This window comes from Crocodylus porosus, unplaced genomic scaffold (assembly GCF_001723895.1).
Source record: "Crocodylus porosus isolate Cpor-Errol unplaced genomic scaffold, CroPor_comp1, whole genome shotgun sequence".
Classification (NCBI taxonomy): domain Eukaryota; kingdom Metazoa; phylum Chordata; order Crocodylia; family Crocodylidae; genus Crocodylus; species Crocodylus porosus.
The window spans coordinates 43,203-63,127 of NW_017728920.1; the positions used below are offsets into that span (position 1 = coordinate 43,203).

Consider the following 19,925-nt stretch of genomic DNA (forward strand, 5'->3'; position numbering starts at 1 on the left):
GTCTAATAACTCCCTGTAAGTTTATTACAGTTCTCTTATGATAATTGGACAGATAATATACGTTATTTGAGCACTGCCATTGGCTTTAAATTTGCAAACCAACATACAGGGTGCCACCTAGAAGAAAACAGTGATTTTTTCCTCTTTAAATCTAGGGACAAAATATTTAATGGTGGTTTCAGTAAGACTGGTGGTTTGCAAATATATTTAACATATATGTCTGGCAGACTATGCTCAGACTGACTGAATTACTTATAGTCCTTATTTAGTCAGTATGATACAAGATATCCTAAAGAATAAAGCAAGCAGTTGGAAAGCAGAAGAAACATATTAACATTTGCATACACTTATGTAAGAGAAATATCAGGTGACATAATATGTCCAATTATATTTTCATAAATACTCTCCCTGTAAATTTTGGATCTCATTAGCTATTAGAGCTGCAATTAACATTAGCTACTATACATTGCTATCTTCTTTGATTATTAAATTGAAGCATTTACTATAGTCAGGGCTAGCCTAAGGGGATGCACTCAGTGGACATTACAAAATGTGTGATTTTGCAAAGGGAATTAAATCATAAGTTAGTTGTTTTCTTACAGAAGTCATGAACATATTTATAATTCTAATATTTCATACTTTTATTCCAGTTTAAAGATTATACCAATTATTTTATGCCAGAAGTGTTTTATCCAAAATGCACTTTATTTGAAATACAGATTTTAGCGACAGACTTTGTTAACCTTTCATAATATATTAGCTTTCATATCTATATCTTTCTATTAAAGTAACTAAGTTAGATTATAAATTAACTGTGAACACTTAAGCAGTATTTCCAAGTGCATACAAAAATAAAACATACAAAGTATTAATACAATTAGTACAATTAAAACTAAATTACAACAGAAGTAAAAATGTAAACACATTAAGCTAATGTCTAAGATAAATTTTCAAATTTTAGTTCCATCTACATCAAGATAAAACAACCAAGACATTAGAAACGGTGCAAGTATTGCAGTAAAGAAACCCTTCATCTTCTACTCTGTTGCTATTAACCTAAAGTTTGTACCATCAATTGCATCTAAACGGTAGTTCACAGTACAAGGAACGCATGTTGACTGTTTCTAGCACCTGCGTTTCCAACCTCTGAGCCACAAAGGTTTGTTTTTTTCAAATTGCATTTTTTAACATAAAATTATACCAATTTGTTCTCTTCTGGGATAAAAAAAATTAGTTTCTAAAGCAAGCAGCCCATGTCCATTGAAAAATACTTACTGACGAGATAATGCGAATGTGATTAACAAATGAGATGCATAAAACCTCTAGTTTTTCCTTTTCATTGTGCTGCATTCAAAAATTTTTAGTAAAGTATTAAAAAGCAAATACCAAGTGCTTTCAAATGAGTTAGCTCTCTCCCATTCAGTAGAATCCACTTAAAAGGCACCCTGATTGGAAGCACATGGACTTGATGGCCAAAGCTTATACAGAGGATGACAAGTTCAAGGACTCTGGATAAACTGCATTGCCTGGTGCTATCTGATAAGTCTAGTCACAGCAGGAAACCTTTTTGAATTGGTATTTGTTAAAATAAAAATCTTCCCTCCTTTGGGGGCTTTTGTTTACTTTGCATGACTATACTGTTAAATTATGATTGCTTATCAAACAAACTTACCATTTTTACAAGCGTTCTATATTACTAATCTTTTTTCAAGCCATGAAGTAATAGAAAATACCAGAATTAATTCCTATGAGTCCCATAGTTGAGAAGATGGCTTAACTGACATGTTTCTTTTAGTACTGGAGTGACAAGAGAATTTCATTATCTTTAGTAAGGCAAGGGTGTCAGACAGGGCCTGTGGGCTCAATTCAGCGCATGCAGATTCCCCATCCAGCCCACTGGGCCACTGCACATTTGAGGGCATGGTGTCCTACAGAGTTTAGGGCCCTTTGGCCATGGCTGTCAGTGGTGAGCTTGGCTTGCCGCCACTGCCCCCAGATCACTGTTGCAGACCTGGGCCTCCTTCCCCCAGACTTCTTGCCATCACTGGACACCATACTGCTGCTTGGTATGGTGGCCACCCCTGTGCTCTGGGTTGGATCTGGACCAAATGGAGCTCCATGGTTTTTCTCCAGCCTGGACCCCAAGTGCATTTGATGCCCCTGCATTAAGGGGTCAGGCAACTTCTGTAATACTACCCCTCTGCTAGTCTGCACAATTTACTCCTCAAGAACAAACCCAAAACAACAATATCATTACAAAAGCTTCAGCATTTACTTTATACTACACATACATAGAACTTCACAGCTTGGGAAATAACCCAATGCAAACTGAAACAGTCCTGTACATCAAACAAAGCTGATATTAAAAATATAACTGTATTCATAAAGCATCACCTTCTTCCCTCTAAGGATCTGAGATGCTGAGCAACTTATTAAAAACAAAAGGCAATAATAATAATAAAAAGTCCTTGTTATATTTCAAACCATTTGAGTGAAACACAGAAACAAGCAAGAGAAAAGAGGAAGGCAAACCTTCTAGTATCTAAATGTATATGCTTAATGAACAAAAAAGTGCAACTTTTCAACAGCAAAATACTATAGCCTGTCATTGTGCAGAAGGCAAATCAATAAAGATCTGCCAGATCTAGATTTCTAAGGTCAAAATATGTTGCCAGCATGAAAAGAATGTACATGGGGAAAGAGGATACTAGATTTGAAATTGCTGGGCAGACAGGTCATGGCTTCCCTCCTTTAGACAAGGGACTAGGGACAGACAGACAGACAGACAGACAGAGACAGACAGACAGACATTTGGAACACACTCTAAGCACTGAAAACCTAGGGAGAAGAATGACAGTGGAGCCAAATGCTGGTGAAACAAGTATCAATGCATTTTTGTAAGAATCCATCCTCCTCTTCCACATCACTTCCGTGGTGGGCAGATAACCCTGACCCATGACTAAGAAGCTGGTAACATGGGGAGACCGCTTAAGCAGGAGTGAGGATCGTCCTTAGTTTGGCCAAAACAGTGAAGAAGAGCAACAGTGTTGCTTTTTTACCATTGTTGAAGCCTGACAGAAGCATTCTCATGAGGATTTAAATTTTAAATAGTCCCTAAACCTCTGTAAGAAAGGGGGTAGGGACCTGGGATCTGGCACTCTATCAAATACATTATTACCTGCTTTAGACTTAAAATCCCCTGCTTCCAAGTTGTCTGTAAGATGCTTATGCACCACACTTTTAAGCAAAAGATGGCGTTTTTTATGGCAGGCAGCTACTGATCAAAGCAGATTAGAGAATAGGACTATCAGATCCCAAAGAATCTCTAGTATGAAAAAAGAAAAAGGTATTATCCTATGAGACTGAAAACTAGGAGATAAATGCTGGCAGTACTGAAGTACTCCTGGACTTTGGAAAGGTAGATCATAATTTCCCAACAAAAACATTAACATTAGACATTATTCTGACAAGTAATGAGGAACTGATCACTCAAAGGGAAAAACAGTGATTGATGAGAGGTAAACAATCATTATCTGGTTCTTTGTTATGTATGAACACATTAAAGAACCCTCTTGGCAATTTAAGAGGGTCAGCTTCCCTAAGCTAAAAATAGTTACAGTCAAAATTGACTGAGGTGTTCTTGGGTGACTGGTTCCTTTAAGGGGAATGGATCCAGCTCTGTGACAGCTCACCTCCCACCTTGCCCTGGTGAGAGGCATTTGATACTAAAAAAGGTTGGAGAATTAGTTAACATGGAAGATCATGTATAACAGGGAGAGAAAAGCCCAAAACATGTAAATAAAGGGAGATGCAGGAAACCTGGAGGCTCCCAGAGGCTCCTGGCATAAAGAAACAAAAAATTAAAAAAAGTAACCTATGGACCAAAACAGCCCTGGCTGGAAGCCTTAGATAAAAAAGATAAATGTTCATATTACAATATATGACCTATGAAGGACTACTGAATATTGTCTTTAGCCCAATCCAAGATGACTTCAAATTTAAGATAACCCCCAAAAATCATATTCTATATATGGAAAATGTATAACTTAATAATATGTTATAATCTTCCATGTGTAGAATCTAATTTTTGGAGGGTCACTTAAATTAGTCTCCCCCACCAGTGTAGCAGGGAAAGCAACAGCTGGGGCAAAGGTGGGAGATGGGGTTGGCCAAGCATGGTAGCTCTGGCCCCTGCTCTGCCAGGCAGCAGCAGCAGCTGAGGCAGTGGTGGTCCCAGCCTGCTGGGCATGTAAAAAGGATAGCAACAACCACCTGCCCTCCACCTTGTACTCGGATCCAAGATGAGGAGTTTCATTGAGCCTTGTCTTGGATTTGGGTAAATAGGTTAATTTCAAGCTTTAAACAAGCAATTTTCAACCAGGATGCTGTGGCACTTTTGGGTGGCATAGCATTTTTAAGGGTGCTACACATAGCACTGTTAGGTGTGCAAACATCTACACACAATTCACAAGATAAGTGCAGAGATTTCCAACAGGAATCCATACTGTCAAAAAAAACCTCTGATCTGTTGCAGTCTTTCTGAGTTCTTTGAATCTGATAAGGACGAGAACCACTGCCTTAAATAGAACAGTTGTGGATTAAATACTACCTGAAGTGAAGTGTCCTCAAACCAAGAGAGTTTTATTTACCTTTGGTTTTCCAAGAAAGAATAAGAGCCTTAACAGAATATAAGTCTTAATACTTGTTCACCTGGATCTGCTGAGATAGGGCAAGCCTCTGACAAGAGAAATGAAACAGCACATGGTTGTAGCATTCTAGTTGGGAAGCACTCTGGAACAGCAAGTTTGTGACTGGAAAGTATCACTAGTTGCCTAATAAAACTGCAACATTAGAAAAATACTTTGCTAGATGTAACAATGCCACAATTCCTCAGTCACAAAACAGTAGTTTACTTTAGTTAAAGAATTAACCTGTTAGAGGGGATGTGAAAAACAAAAGAAGAAAGTGAAGTTGATGACAGTAACTATTAAGATATCAGCAGCTGACACTTGATACATTTGGAAGGGTTGCCCATGATGGCTCTACACTTGACTCAGTGAATCAGCAAGTCACTTCCAGTCCTATGTTCCTAAATGAATACGTTTAACAAACCTTTGCACATGTTACTGGAAGGAAACGTGTCATTCTAATACTCAAACATTATGAGTTTGTATTTCTCTGGGGAACTAAAGGAATAGAGATAAGGGACTCAAAAGACAGAAATAATTAAGGCAGACCAATACAGGCTCTCAGAGAACAGACCTTGTCTAACAAATTGTATATCTACCTTTGATATTACAAGTTTGGTTGATAATGGGTACCTGCACTGATGTAATGCATTTAATTCTGCAATGTGTGTGAAATGACCACCCCATTCGGATTAAAATACTGGCACTATAAATCAATACGGACATATTCAGTGAACCAACTGGCTGCTCTTAAAATACAATGTTAATTGGGAATCATCAATAGTGGGACCTCAGATAGGTCAGTTCTCAATCCACCATTACCTCAAAATTTTTAATCTTCAAAGAAAGTATAAAAGTGACTGGTAGTAAGCTGCCAAAGCTTGACTGACTAGTCAAGAACAAGACAGGTAGGTTATAAAGAGCAATCTGAATCACTTCAGGAGCTGGTACAAAATGTAATACAGCTAAATGTAAGTTATAAATCTATCTAGGAAAAAAAGTAGGCCAATTTTAGGATGAAGAATGACAATCTTGAATATAGCAACTTGGGAGGCAACCTGTATGACGAATGCTATTTCTCAGTGCAATGCTCTGGCAAAGAGCAAAAACATGATCCATACAGGAACAACAAATAGAGACCACATACATGCACACAAGTATTTAGGAGATCATTACAGGAATATTACTTCCAGTTTTGTATTTCTGCACTTAAAGATGTTTGAATAGTTGATAAGTTCAAGGAAGGATTCTAAGAACAATTATGGCTTTGAAACAAAAAGGTTCCTTGCAATAAGATATTTAAGGAATTCAATATGTTAAGCAGAGCCATACCCATGCATTTTGGTACTCAGTGTAGGTCATGTGCAGAGTGCCCCCTTACATGCTAATACATAATATTACTTCAATTTGATTTTGCACCCCTCTGTGTGAGGGCACCCAGTGCCTGTACACCACAAGCACAACCCTAGCTAAGGTAATGATATTGAGCTTATTAAAGATAAGGTTAAAAGGAAACTCAACTGTGATCTAACTGCCTACCTGTAAGAAAAAATATTAGCAGAGGGTTCTGTATTAGGAGACAAAAGTATAACATGTAAAAGCTGGAGGTTGAAGCTCAAAAAATTCAAAGCTTAAATGTGAAAAAAGTACACAGGAGTAATAAACAGCTCATGAAGGGAGGTATTGATTAGTTCTATCACACTTTGCATCTTTAAAAATCAATACTGAAAGCCAGCTTTAAGATACATTGCAGTGCAAAACAACTTTACTGAGCTTAATGGAGAAATTGCTGAGTAAAATTCAATGGCCTGATGAATTCCAGAATAAATCATCATTAGTGTTCCTTTGACCTTAAAAATCTTAGAAATATACCTTGGAATAAAGTAACCTCATGGAGGTGATGTGGTCAAAAACTGAAAAATGTACTTTTTATTCCAACAGTTTAACACTTGAAGGCAAAGGAGTTGCCAATGTCACAGAGATTTTTCCTATAACCTATTTCTAAATGGAATATAGGGCTGCAAAGGATCTCAGTATATTACTAAGTCCAACCCCTGCTCAAGTCAGGATCATTCCAGTCCGAATCATCCCAGCCAACTATTATCCCTATCTGCTCTTAAAAACTTCCAAGGACTGAGACTCCACAATTCCCCAAGTAACACGCTCATTTATAAGCTTTAAAATTCTCTCCATTATCCAGCCTAAATTTCCCTTTTTGTAATTTAAGACCATTACTTCTTTCCCTGCCCCTGCAGCCACAAAGAATAGTCCATTACTATCTTCCTTATAATCACACTTCATGTATTTGCTTCTGCATTTTATTTCTGTATTTTTCTTCCCTTATTTTTGTCTATGGTATTTGCAGTCCACTTTTTTGAGGGCGTCCAATTTACACCAATCATGTATATGTTCTTTTCTTTCTCTGCCTGTTATTTTTTTCCCCCACCTACAAACAATCTTTTACAATTTTTTAAAAGATTGAGCACAGTTACCATAGACAAAAATAGGGTCCTGATTAAATATAAAATGAGCAGAAGCTTTCTAGAAGCCACAGGCCCCCAGCCTGCAAAGGGATTTGCATATAAAAACCCGTACTTTAACACACACGCTCTCCAATAAATTAATACAGAATAAGGTTTTTGCTTGCAGATCCCTTTGCAAGGCTACAGCAAAGAGGATATGTATGAGGATAAAAATACAAAACTGAGAAGCTATGAAGATCTGAGCTTGTAGTACTTTAAAACTGTATTAAGATTTTTAAAAACTTAATAAATGGCATCATGTAGCACAGCAGATTACAACAAGCTATAAACCAGGATAATTAATAACCGTATAGAAGTCATCTAACACTAACTGCTTCTATTAGTAAAAAAAAAAAAGTCTGATTTTCTCATGTACTAAAATCCAACATATAAAACAAAGCTATCCAGGAACACAAAGATGGGCAATTAGGGTCTTCAGCTAGTGAGTTCTATATTCCAGACCTCTACCCAGGATTAAATCTTCCTTTTCTTAAACAAAGATCAGCAATTCAAAACTTGTCAAGGTCAATGGAATATTAGACCGGCATTACTACAATACTGTAAGCCCTTGCCCTTTAACCTCAGAGGCAATGGTTTACTGCAGACTGGTCTTGTCTGCAACTGAGTGATATGTATGCATAAGTTACTGGTATGACTTTCAGAACAGAATCTATAGTTGTCTGAGGATTGACAAATGCATCCCCTCACCTAGGTGCTGAGCATTTCCCGGGGGGAAATGTAGTGTCTTGCACTCTAACTATCAGAAAGAGAAGATCTTCCTATCTACTGCAGGTGTCCTGCAGCAGTCCCAGTGAATTTCCTGCTCACAGGATTCTATACTTACCACAAGTAGTCAATAGACTACAAAGGAGTTGTCTGACTTCACTACATTCACATGTTGTCTCGAGGAGTTAAAAGAACACAAGGGAGAAACCCCTAACTACATTTTAGTACAAGGTCCTGCATACAATTATTCTGTCTACCACAAGCTGCTAGGGAGTAGTATGAAAGAGATCTTTTTGACATGGAAGGTTTTCATGCATCCCTTACAGTTATAAAGGTGACAACAAATAGAACACTCTACTCTTAAAAACTTCTTGCTGTGTATAGTAATTTATTTTTAGTAAATATTGCCCATCTTAAAGTAATAGACTTTAACATGTTACTGGTGTAGAACGAACAGCCACACTATCAAATTATACTATTATGTGCCATCAGAACTAACAAGCCAGCTTCAATAATCCTGGCCTATTCTGACAGCATATCAAGCACAAGGAACCTCACAGATTGCAGACTGAGTTGGCAGGATTGTTCAAAAATGAACCAACTCCTAAAAAACTTAACTGATGAACTTGGCGACTGTGTATCAGACTGCTTAAGACAAACCTGAAATTAGTTTCCGAGCACAATCATGTTTTTCCTTCCTCTGTACACCCAAAAAGTCTTCTTTGCTAGGGAATTTCTTCAGATCTTAGCTACAAAAAACAAAGCTAAGATTTCAGAAAAATTCAAGGCCAAATAAGAGAGACTTTTGCCAATCAACCACATTTATTAACTTAATACTAAAAATTAGTTTTAATGGCCACAAAGTTCTAGCAAAAGGCTTGCATCACTGATGGACATCAATTGTTCTTTTATATTCTGAGCACATTTTTAAACTAAGGCCATGGACAGACGTGCATCTGAAACACTCCAAATCCTAGAGAACTTTAAATTCAGCACCACATAAGATTGATATCACCTCTGTTTTCCACCTCTCCTGCATGCCTCTCTCCCTGACTGCCCCACCGCCCCTAGTGACCCATGGGCATGGGGATGGCTAATGGAGCACCATGGGATGCCAAAAGACAGATGGAATATGCAGATATTTCAGGAACCATTTAAAAGGTGTTACTTGTTTTTTTAAGGTCATATTTGAAATACTTTGGCCATTTTTGAAGTGCTTCTTCACTCACATCTCTAACTTTGCTGTTTGAGGTGCTCCAAATAGCATGTTTGTCCAGGGCTTAAATGTTACGTTTGTGACTCCATCCAGGATCTAGGGTCTAGCATTTCTTTCACAGGTTTCTTCCTAGAAGCTGGTACTGGTTTGGCTTCAAACTCTCAGTAACTGAAAAAAGGGGATTTTCACTGTCAGGTAGGCTGCTTTTTCCACAAGGTCCCAGTTTGTGAGGAGCAGCAATGGGCTTCTGCAAGTGATGCATTATGGAAGATAACTTCAGATCAAAAGAAGAGGTCCTATGTGTAATGGCAGACTTCTTCCCAAAGTTCTCCTTGTCCAACTGGTCTGTGTTCATCTGTGTTTTTGAGCTGTATGGTGGCTTATCAGTTGGCGGTAGTGGAGCTCTTCTTTTCTTCCCTTTGCTATCATCAGGACTAGTAGTCTCACATGGAAGTACAATACTTTTCTGGACAAGCATCTGGTGAGCACCAGCAAATATGGGGGCCCACAGAGAAGGTACAGACTCTTTCTGCTGGCTGATCAGGAACTCTCCATCAGTTTCCTCAATTTTTCTTTGTATAATGTCAACTAAGCTCTTGTGTTTCATTGGTGAATCAATGCCTATAAATTTTAGAAGTTGGTTGAATGCTGATTAAATTAGTATACAACAACTTCATTCATACCAGCTTGGTTATCAGTCTTATGAATATAGAAAATTGAGTATCATTTTCCCCAAATTCTGGAGAGCCAAAAATGGAAAAGATGATATACATTTAAATGAAAATGACTAGAAGCTTCCTACGACAGCATCAGGAATACCAGCATTTAACTGTTGTGAACACCAAGTGCTCTATTTATTCTCACTCAAAGACAGCATGTCTACATGTAATATTAATGAGGCACAATAAACTCTGGTGCAGTTCAAGCTGGAATTTATTGCTCTCAGGTGCACATGTAAATGTGAACTGCAGCATATTGATCCAAGGCAGTACAGTCCCAGCAGGCAAGGGACCCTGGGGTGGGGTGGTGGTGTCTGCTTGCCAGCCTGGAGCTGCACCCCCAAGCTCAACATGATGTGGAGGGGCTGGCTGGGGCATGAAGGTGCTACAGTGCAGGGCTAGCAAGCACCAGACACCATCTACATGCATGTTGTGGCGGAGTAAATAACTTCACCGTAGGACAGTACTTGTATATTATCCTATGGTGGAGTTAGTACTAGTACTATCCTATGAGAGAATTAATTAGTTTACTCCAGGCTAATACGGGTGCATGTGTAGATGGTGAGGCTTTACTGTGGAGCTAATTAGTCAACTCTGCAGTAAAGCATTTTGTGTAGATGCACCCAGAGAAGATGATCTTTTTACTTTTGCTCAGTGAGAAAATTAGGAGAACTGATTCTACGTAATAAATTTTATTGTTCAATGCTTTGAATATTTCATTTTAGAAAAGTGCATAGAATACATGGATCAATTTAAAAAAGTCAAAACTGCCAAATATTTTTGCACCTCTACCCCACCAAAAAGGGCATTTTTTACCTTCAAGTCTTGTGTTCAAATACTTGAAGACAGCCTTGACCCATTTCCTTTCCTCTCATTCTCCCAACCACCACGACATAATTTGCAGTGTACAGGACAAACTACATTCAATGTATGTTGATTTCTCCATTTGTGTAATCATTGGCATTTGTCCTAAAACCTGGATCAAAAAGAGCAGGAGGATCATGCATCTCTCACAGGCCCTATATCCACAACTTCTAAAACAATTTTTTAAGAATCTAGATGCTGGATTTGTAGTGATGAATGCTATAATTGGTCATAAAAATGCACTTAAGTTTTAAGAGTGGTTTCAAATTTAAGTCCATATTCTTCAATTAACTCTCTAAATATATGCAGGTATATGCGACAGTATTTCATCACATTGCCTACATAGGACTCCTTTATAATTGATTTACTGCTTTTTTTCCTCTGCATTCATGGTTCAAAAGGAATTACTTTTACATTGTTCAATACACTGATGCATTATAACTCAATGACTAGCCTGTCAATTTGGGTATCTTTGCAATGTAGCTCTCCTGATGCAGGCAACCAGGCATATATACTCACGCATTATTTCCTGGACAATGTCACATGAGACTCAGTGAAATAAAGCAACCTACTTCTAGACTGCAAACATTTGTCTCTCTAACATATTTATACAAGTAATCTTCTGGAATTATATTTTACTGTGCAAAAGTAGGGATAAGAATATTAGCATAGCTCAGATGCATTTAAGAAAGATTTTTTTCACATACCCTAGTCTTAATGTTGTTGTCATAGACTGAACAGTGTGTTAAGTTATAAGTATTTATTACAAAGCTTGGAAAACTGTGAATTAATTTAATGTAACTAGTTCCAGGCATTATTGGTCTGCAGTCTGAACTATTTAAAACTCCTACATTTTCATTCGTTGGGTTTTAAGTTATTCCTGTAGTGAACATTTATTTCAAGTAATAGCTTTTTTTTTGTCTGAATGTTTTAAGGGCTCCCTAATTATAGCTCAGACTGCATTTTTTGGTTCAAGGTATGAAAGTGTATTCATTATTTTTTGCTATTATTAATTCATATGTAATACAAACTCCTAGGTATGCAATGATGTTGCTCTGTTTCATTATCTGAAATCACCCTTGAAAAATTCAGTGTTTCAACATCAACACCAGACGCCATTTGAATACAGATAATGTTGTTTCAATTACCCTGCAAAACTTGAAAAGACTACTTACTTATATCATGGTAGAATAAGGTTGCTTCTTGTCAAGAACAAAGGTGGTTTCCGTAGTAGGTAGTTTCCGTGGTGACATAATCTCAATTTTCATAAATTCTTTGCAACAATGTTTCCAATGGCCTGGGAGGAAATATAAAACAAATGATTAGAATTTATACACTTCATCTTTTGAACATTTTTAAATAATTAGGTTATATTTTCAAACTTCCTCCAAACAGGCAAATCTAGGCAGTAAATGTTTGGTCCCACCAGGTAAGCTCTTCCTAACCCTTACCACAAGGTAACAAACAGATATTAAATTAATCTCAGCAATATTACCAGACGATAATGCTAAACCTGCATGTATGCCCCCAAATCCTCAAATGGGATTTTGAGAATTTAAAATTAAGGAAACTGATTATTAGCTCTAAAAGGCCACTGATACCTCCTACATTTTCTTTTGATCCAAGTTGTGGCAGACGAGTTCAGAAGGAGGCAGAGCTAGGATCACTCACCCACTCATCTTCTCATATAACCCTTGGGCACAAAAGCTGCACCTGCCACTGAGAAGGTACCAGTGAAACTGAGTCATCCTTGATTTCTCAGTTCTATAAAATGAAGAATTCCAACACTGCACAAGAACTAAGAGTTCGGTGGTATCATAATCCCATCCAGTTAAGTCAAGTCATTATAGAACTTTTCTATTTGCAAGAATTGATCAAATATTGTTTCCAATACACTGCTCAGGCCTTCCATCAAGTCAGCACTCAAAATCTCCTCTAATTATTCTTACTGAAAAGATGCTGTTTTCAGGATTCTATAAGAGTTTTTCTTTATTTACTACAAATGAGGGAAGGATGGTGAGATTCCACCAACACTTGGAAAGGTACTGGTATTCCAAAGAAGATAACTAGACCAATCACTTCTGACCAATCACTTCAGGATCCCCTTCCCCACTTTTCCTTGCTTCTGCCCCAACACACACTGAAAGTAGCCCAAACTTCTGTTCTGACTACTGGACATTTCTGGGCACATTAGAATTAATAAAAGAAGTTAAAGATTATAGAGGACTGAGTCATAGTACAATAAACTCATCAAGCAAATACTTCTATCTTTCCTGTTATAAATAACAGGATTGTGATGAAATTTCAGTTCCTTTGACGTTACATAATAACCACTTGAAGGACAATGCTACCAAAACTGCTGACTTACTAAAATCATTGAAATGCTGCCAAAAAGTTTCCATTCACTTATGAAGTTCTTCCCTATTGTCAGATGCAAAATTTTGAGTCACAGCCTCTCCAGCCACAGGATTAATAATAGAAAAATCATGAGTTTTCTTGGAATCCTTATCCACAGCACAGATTGTGATTTCCTAAGAATGATGATAAAATAGACAGACTACTAATCAATTATTGCTGCACTGAGTCACAAATCTTCTGCTCAGCATTAGTAGCAGGTATGTACCACAGCAGACCTGACACTTGTCAACTAGTCTGTTAATCCAATACAAATTTACTTTTTTAATTATTTAGTTTTCCTACTTTTGTGCTGGAAGCCACTTTTGGCTGCAGTTACATATTCTAATTTGATATCTATTTTAGTTTAGTTTCAGTAAAATCAGGTCATTTTCCTAATACCATAATAATAGAAGCTTAAAAAAGGAAGTGACCCAATCCAAGTTTAAAGAAATGCTGTAAAAGTCACCCACACATTTGTACTGGAACAAGTTTCCAACATTCAGAAATTTAAACTTTGAATTCAAACCCACAATTCTTATTATTTTGTTATCCTGACAATAATCAATTTGCTACTTCAAAAATATATACATTTGCATAAGTGCTTTATTTAATGAGTTCTAGCTAGACTCAATTAAAATACTCTATCCTGAACTATGTTACAGAATTACTCTATCCAAGGCTTTATTCACTTTTCAGGGACGTGGTTAAATTAGTTTTATCATCTAAAGTAGACTGAATTCTATTTTAATCATATTTGTGTCCCCTGATATGGTGTTATTACAGTGAAACATAGTACTTTCTGCAATCTGATTGAACAAAAGCCAGGTTACCTTAAGTACTTTTTCAGTGTAAGATATGGTAATATTTTAAAAATTCTGAATCTTGTGATGTTCATGTTATATCCTAACACAGACCTTGATAGTAGAACCACTTTTTATTGCATGCACTCATTCAATGAAATTAAATAAACCCATTAACCCTACCTCATTTAACAGGGGTGGGGAGGAGATAGGGGAGAGGAGAAAGAGAGAAGACATTCTCTCATTTACACATATATCACTTCAAAACTGATTGAACAAGTCATTGTGGTTCCCTTCCCAGAACCCATTTCAACTTAATGTCAAACACCTGTTAGAAATATCAGATGTATACCTACAGAAATTAAGCTACATACTTTGTCCTGTGGGGATAAATCTAGTGCTAATACTCTGAAAAACAATTATTCTACAGAACGTTCTCCAGATTTTTAAATGCATTACTGAGGTAACCATATGAAAAACTAACAGCTGCTTGAAGCATATCTGATGGATTTGCTCATTTAAATTCTTCTGTCTAAAAATAGGAGATGAAGTAATTCATCCATAAGTGCTGTATATCCCATTAACTCGGGTAACCATAGATACCAGCCAAAAATTAAATCAAATAGATTAACATTTGACAGGTAAGAACTTCAAGCATACCATAGACAGAAGTTTATTTAATGATGTTTCCTGCAAGTTTTATCCCACAAATACGTTATCATTCAAAGGAGATAAATTCTCAAGCAACAATCTATACCTAACACTTGAATATTTAAGTGATATAAGATATCATTAGAGTAATGGGCTGATGAGCTTACCAAGCAGCAAGGCATTATACAACATGCCTATCTTCACTAACAAAAAATTCTAATATAAAGTACTATGTTATAATACAATGGTGCCCTGACCTTTGGCATTATAGCAGTTGAACCAACTATGCTTACAGCTACTGTAAAAAAAAAAACAAAGTCAGAACCAGTATGATGGTTAAGCTCAATTTTTCTACTGTAGGCAGCCTTGAGGAATTGGCATTGCTCCTTTTCTGAGATGAGGGCAATGTTCTGATCCAAGTGCATAAGAAGAATTTTTGGAGGGGTGCAGTACTAAAGAGAATAGATAGATTTCATGAAGTAAAACTTCAAATTTCCTCTTCCACTGCCCCAATCCCAAGCATCTCTGCCTGATAATACCCACCCCTCCACTCTGTCCCACAGGAAACTTCACTTTGGTTAATTTAGGGTAGGCAACCTTTTCCAGCTGTGAGCCAGAATGACCCACCCTAGGCCAGAGGGGATCAGCCCTGGCACTTGTCCCTATGGAGACATGAAGAGAGTGCCCGCAATCAAAGCCCCCACCCCCAAATGTTGCTGAAACCCCATGGGTCAGATCCAGTGGTAGGGTGGGCCAAATTTGATCCACAGGCTGTAGGTTGCTGGCCCCTGTGTTAGGTAGTTCAAATAAAAGGAACCCTCCACTGAAGAGAAGTGGGACCAGCTGCTCCAAACAGTCATTTCCACCCCATCTCCCCCCAAAGAACAATGGAGTTGAAAAAGGCATATTTCAAAATAACCAAAGCTAATTACATTTCTGAAATTAAGATCAGACATTCAATAGTTTAGAAAACAATGCTGTATACTATAAGATTATGATTAAACAAAGCTTGCCACTTACAACAAGCTGCCTTTAAATCACTTTAGCCCCAATTCAAAACAAAATAGTCTATTTGCATGATGTCATGTTTCCATCTTTGTTTCAGATTGTCAAAGAGGTATCATTAGACTTAAAACAGTGTTGTTCAAACTTGTTAATAGCAAAGATCACATCTTCCTCATCAGCCCATGGCTACTCTGCCTCTGGCTTTCATCATCATATGAATTACATCCCCACCCATACGTAATTATATAGCATCCATCTGTTAACTACAGCAATTACAGAACTAAGTAGAAGATCTATATTGGGAAACATATGTATTTTTAGACTTCTTTAATTTAACACAGCAGCCAGAAACAAGAGAGAGGAGCCAGCACCACACAACCAGCCAATCCTCCAAAGAGCACCAGTGGGCTGTGAAGCATAGTTTCATAACCACTCAATTTCAACATTTGTGTTACAGGGTTCACCAAGTGGGATCTGGATATTATAACTGCTTCCCATGCACAAATCCACAAATTCTTTTAAGCAATTGTAGATCTGGCTTAAGCAACATTATTTGGGATATTATAAAGAGAGTAGATCTGCAAATAGTTAGCTGATCTGTGCCGTCCCAGATTACAACTTTTTTGTACATCTTGCCTAACCCTTTATTCAGGTATAGAAGACAATAGATGCTATACAGAGGTGACATAGAACATGGCCACAGTCAAGGCTGAAAAAAAAGGAATCAATCCTTTTAGAGGGATTATAAGCTTTTTAACCCTGAGATCTCAAAGTGTGGTTACCTTTGGGGGTTGGACTTGAAGATCTACAAGGTCCCTTCCAATCCTACTGCTATGAGTCTATGATTCTATGATACCTTTTCAGAAGGACAAGGAATTTGCTGTGTGTTAATAAATAATTCAACTTCTGAAATGGAAGGAGATATGAAAAGGGTTGGATAAACACCCACCAAATGATAGCAGTCAGCCGCAGGTAGTGGAAAAAAAAATTGTTGCCTCAAGCTAAACACCTTATGTAGATTTATAACAATCTCAGCTTGCAGGAAATAATGTAGGTGGAAAATAAGGGATTCAAAAGATGGTGCTCTATACTGTCAACAAAATTGCCCCTCTCAAATCACCCAAAAATTGTCACTTTGTATAAAAATAAGGGCAACTGCAACAACTACAAAGGTATATTGCTACTAAGCATAGCAGGAAAAGCCTTCACAAGTGTCATCTTGGTGTACCTACAACAGCTGGAGAGCCGTGTCTACCTGGAATCTCAGAGTGGATTCAGGACCAGAAGATCAACCCTAGACATGATAGTCTCCCTGCGTCAACTTCAAGAAAAATGCAGAGAGCAAAACCAACCATTCAAAGATCTAACCAAAGCATTTGACACTGTCAGCACAGCAGGTTGATTTGCAGTCCTACAAAATGCCTAGCAATTCTGTTAAGTGTTTTATGTTCCTTCCATGACAACATGAAAGCAGCTGTTCAGTTTGATTGGTCTACATTGGACAGCTTTGAGATGAAAAGTGGAGTGAAGCAAGGATGTGTCCTTGCCCCTACGTTCTTTGGAATCTTCTTCTTGGTACTCCTGAACTGTGCATTTTAAAGATATGGAAGGTGAAGTGCATCTTAACACAAGATCAGATAGGACACTCTTCAACCTGTCACAGCTCAAGGCAAAGACTAAAGTTAGAAAGATGTGTATCAAAGAGCTTCTATGCAATAAGGATGCTGCCCTTACAGCCCACAATGAAGACCTACCACAAGAACTCAAGGATCACCTTTCAAGAGTGTCAGGCATTTGCTCTCACTATCAGCATAAAGAAAACAGTTGTCCTAGGACAGGGAGTTCCACAAGATCCATCAATTACCCTTAATGAGAACCAGCTAGAAGTAGTCCAAAAGTTCAGCTATCTAGATTCTACAGTGACCACCAACCTCTCACTGGATGAAGAACTTAATGTTCGCATAGGAAAGGTTGCCACCACCTTCAGCAGACTCGCTAAAAGAGTATGAAACAACTGAAAGCTTATCATCAAGGCCCAAATGCTAGTGTACAAAGCTTGTGTACTCAGAACTCTCATATATGGTGGGGAAACATGGACAACTTACGCATATCAAGAAAAATGGTTAAATAGCTTCCACCTGCACTCAATTGCACCCAATGACATACTATATGGGAAACTATTGGAGGGAACAAAAACAATGGGATGCCCTAAGCTTTGTTATAAAGACACATGCAAGTGAGATATGAAGGCATTTTGAATTGATCCTGATCCATGGGAAATCTTAGTGAGCAATTGGAACAAGTGGCATAAATTTTCTTCACCGGGGCATTAAAGCCCATGACAGGAATAGGTTCCAACAGCTTGAAAAGAAAAGAGTCCATAGGAAGCAAGCAGCTCCTAAATCACCCAACCACATCACATACATTTGCAGCCACAGATAATGCAAATCTTGGATTGGACTATTCAGTCACATGAGACACTGCAAACCATCTACATCACAGGCTACAATATCCCCTGTCTCTCACAGATGAAAGGATGCCATTGATTAATAAAAAATTCCACTCCTGAAATGGAAGGAGATATAAAAAGGGTTGGATAAACACTCACCAAAAGAGTAGCAGCCAGCCTCAGGTAGTGAAACAAAATTGCCTCAAACTTAACACTTTGTGTAGGTTTATAAGTCTCAGGTTGCTGAAAATGATGTTTGTAGGTGGAAAATAAGGGAGTCAGAAAATGTTTGTTTACAGAAGAACATGTCAGTCATCTAGGCAGCAGAGGGTGGCAAAGCTAAGCCAGCAGGGCTAGCAAAGCCCCCTGCCTCCTCCCAAAACTAGGGACTGCCCATTTGGTGAAAAGGCAGAGAGTTGCTCTTCCCCTTAACTCCCTGTTTTCCACCCCTCATACCTTCTTAAGACTGGGGCAACCCCAGCCTGAGGAGACATGGAGCCTTTTTCCCCAGCTCCGCTCATCCTAGTCCCAAATAAAAATTAAGCCAGGGGAATGTGTTCAGAGGTTCAGTCTTCCAGGAGAAACTCTCCCAGAAGTGATTTAACCCTAGTTGTTGCCATGTTATTTTTGTTCTCTTGGGGTGGTCATTTTTGCTCAAAAAATAAAAAAGCCTCAATGTCTATACACTTTTGGTTTTTACCACGAGAACACCAATTCTAGCAGAAACTGAATGGCTGTACCTGGCTGTTGTATTCAGACAGAAACTGTAACTCCTGTTAAGCCTGTGTTACAAAAACATTTCTGTTCAACAATGTTAGTATTTCAATCATATGAAGCTGAAGCAATGGCTCAGAAGTTAATGACCCCTTTACATTTTATTTCAAAGGAGAGAGGAATAATTCTATGGAAATTAATATCTATAGATAGTTCTTTGTGAGGTCTGGCCACTTTAAGAGAAGCCATTCCTGGAAGGATAAGAAAAATCAACTCCCACACAAAAAATAAAAAATACTATACATTTTAGCCATTGGAGCAGATTTTTAGCTAGATCATCACTTTGAGATGTTTTCTTTCAATTTTATTTAAACTGTAATTGTGTAACAAAGAAAGATGTTATAAATGAGTACTACAGGCTTGAGTTCTGTGTATTTAATAATTTGTTATGAAAGAAAGTCCTAGTAAAATAAAGAAATGTTTACTGGTGTTAGAAACTTCTCAGCTTTATTATTAAGTAATTAGTATAAGGGAACGTCTTCTAGCTAAAAGGGAGGCGTACACCCAATGAAAGGGAGGGGCCATCACCAGGGACGACTATACCTCAGTTGCTTGAGGCTGTAGGGGGGCAGTCAGGAAGGCCAAGGCAGGAATGGAACTGGGACTAGCTTCCCAGATTAAGGACAATAAGAAGTCCTTTTTTAAATAAACAGGGGACAAAATAAAGGCACCAGGTAGCATGGGTCCTCTGCAAGACAAGCTACGAAATCTGGTTGTCACACCAAACAACACAGCTAGCCTATTTAACAATTTCTTTGCCTCCATTTTCCTGAGCAGGGACCGGATCAGCCCCCACACCAGGACCCCCACAGGCTCCAGGGGAGGCACACCCAGGCCTAGGGGCAGTGAAGATCTAGTCAGGGAAATTCTGGAGGGACTGGATGCATTTAAAATCAGCTGGTCCAGATGTTCTCCACCCCAGAGTGCTGAGGGAATTAGCTGAGGTCATTACGGAACCCCTGGCACGGCTTTACGAGCACTCATGGTGCTCTGGTATGGTGCCAGAGGACTGGAAAAGGGCCATTGTGGTTCCCATTTTCAAAAAAGGGAGGAAGGAGGACCCAGGAAACTATAGGCCAGTTAGTCTTACCTCGATCCTGGGTAAGCTTTTTGA

The 19,925-nt window shown here is 38.2% G+C and overlaps 1 protein-coding gene and 1 long non-coding RNA gene across 2 annotated transcripts in view; both read right to left on the reverse strand.

The window, feature by feature from the left end:
- Positions 1-684: 684 nt before the first annotated feature.
- On the reverse strand, positions 685-4,507 carry LOC109312430. The gene is made up of 2 exons (XR_002101811.1): positions 1,665-4,507; positions 685-1,595 (listed from the first exon to the last, which is right to left on the reverse strand). It is a non-coding gene; the product is annotated as an uncharacterized LOC109312430 (long non-coding RNA).
- A 4,466-nt stretch (positions 4,508-8,973) lies between these two features.
- RTKN2 (rhotekin 2) overlaps positions 8,974-19,925 on the reverse strand; it is a 63,337-nt gene continuing 52,385 nt past the window's right edge. The window contains 6 exon segments of the mRNA XM_019538639.1: positions 8,974-9,313; positions 9,316-9,773; positions 11,911-11,941; positions 11,944-12,032; positions 13,104-13,266; positions 14,307-14,340. Coding sequence (XP_019394184.1) covers positions 9,224-9,313; positions 9,316-9,773; positions 11,911-11,941; positions 11,944-12,032; positions 13,104-13,266; positions 14,307-14,340 — 865 coding nt within the window. The 3' untranslated portion in view covers positions 8,974-9,223.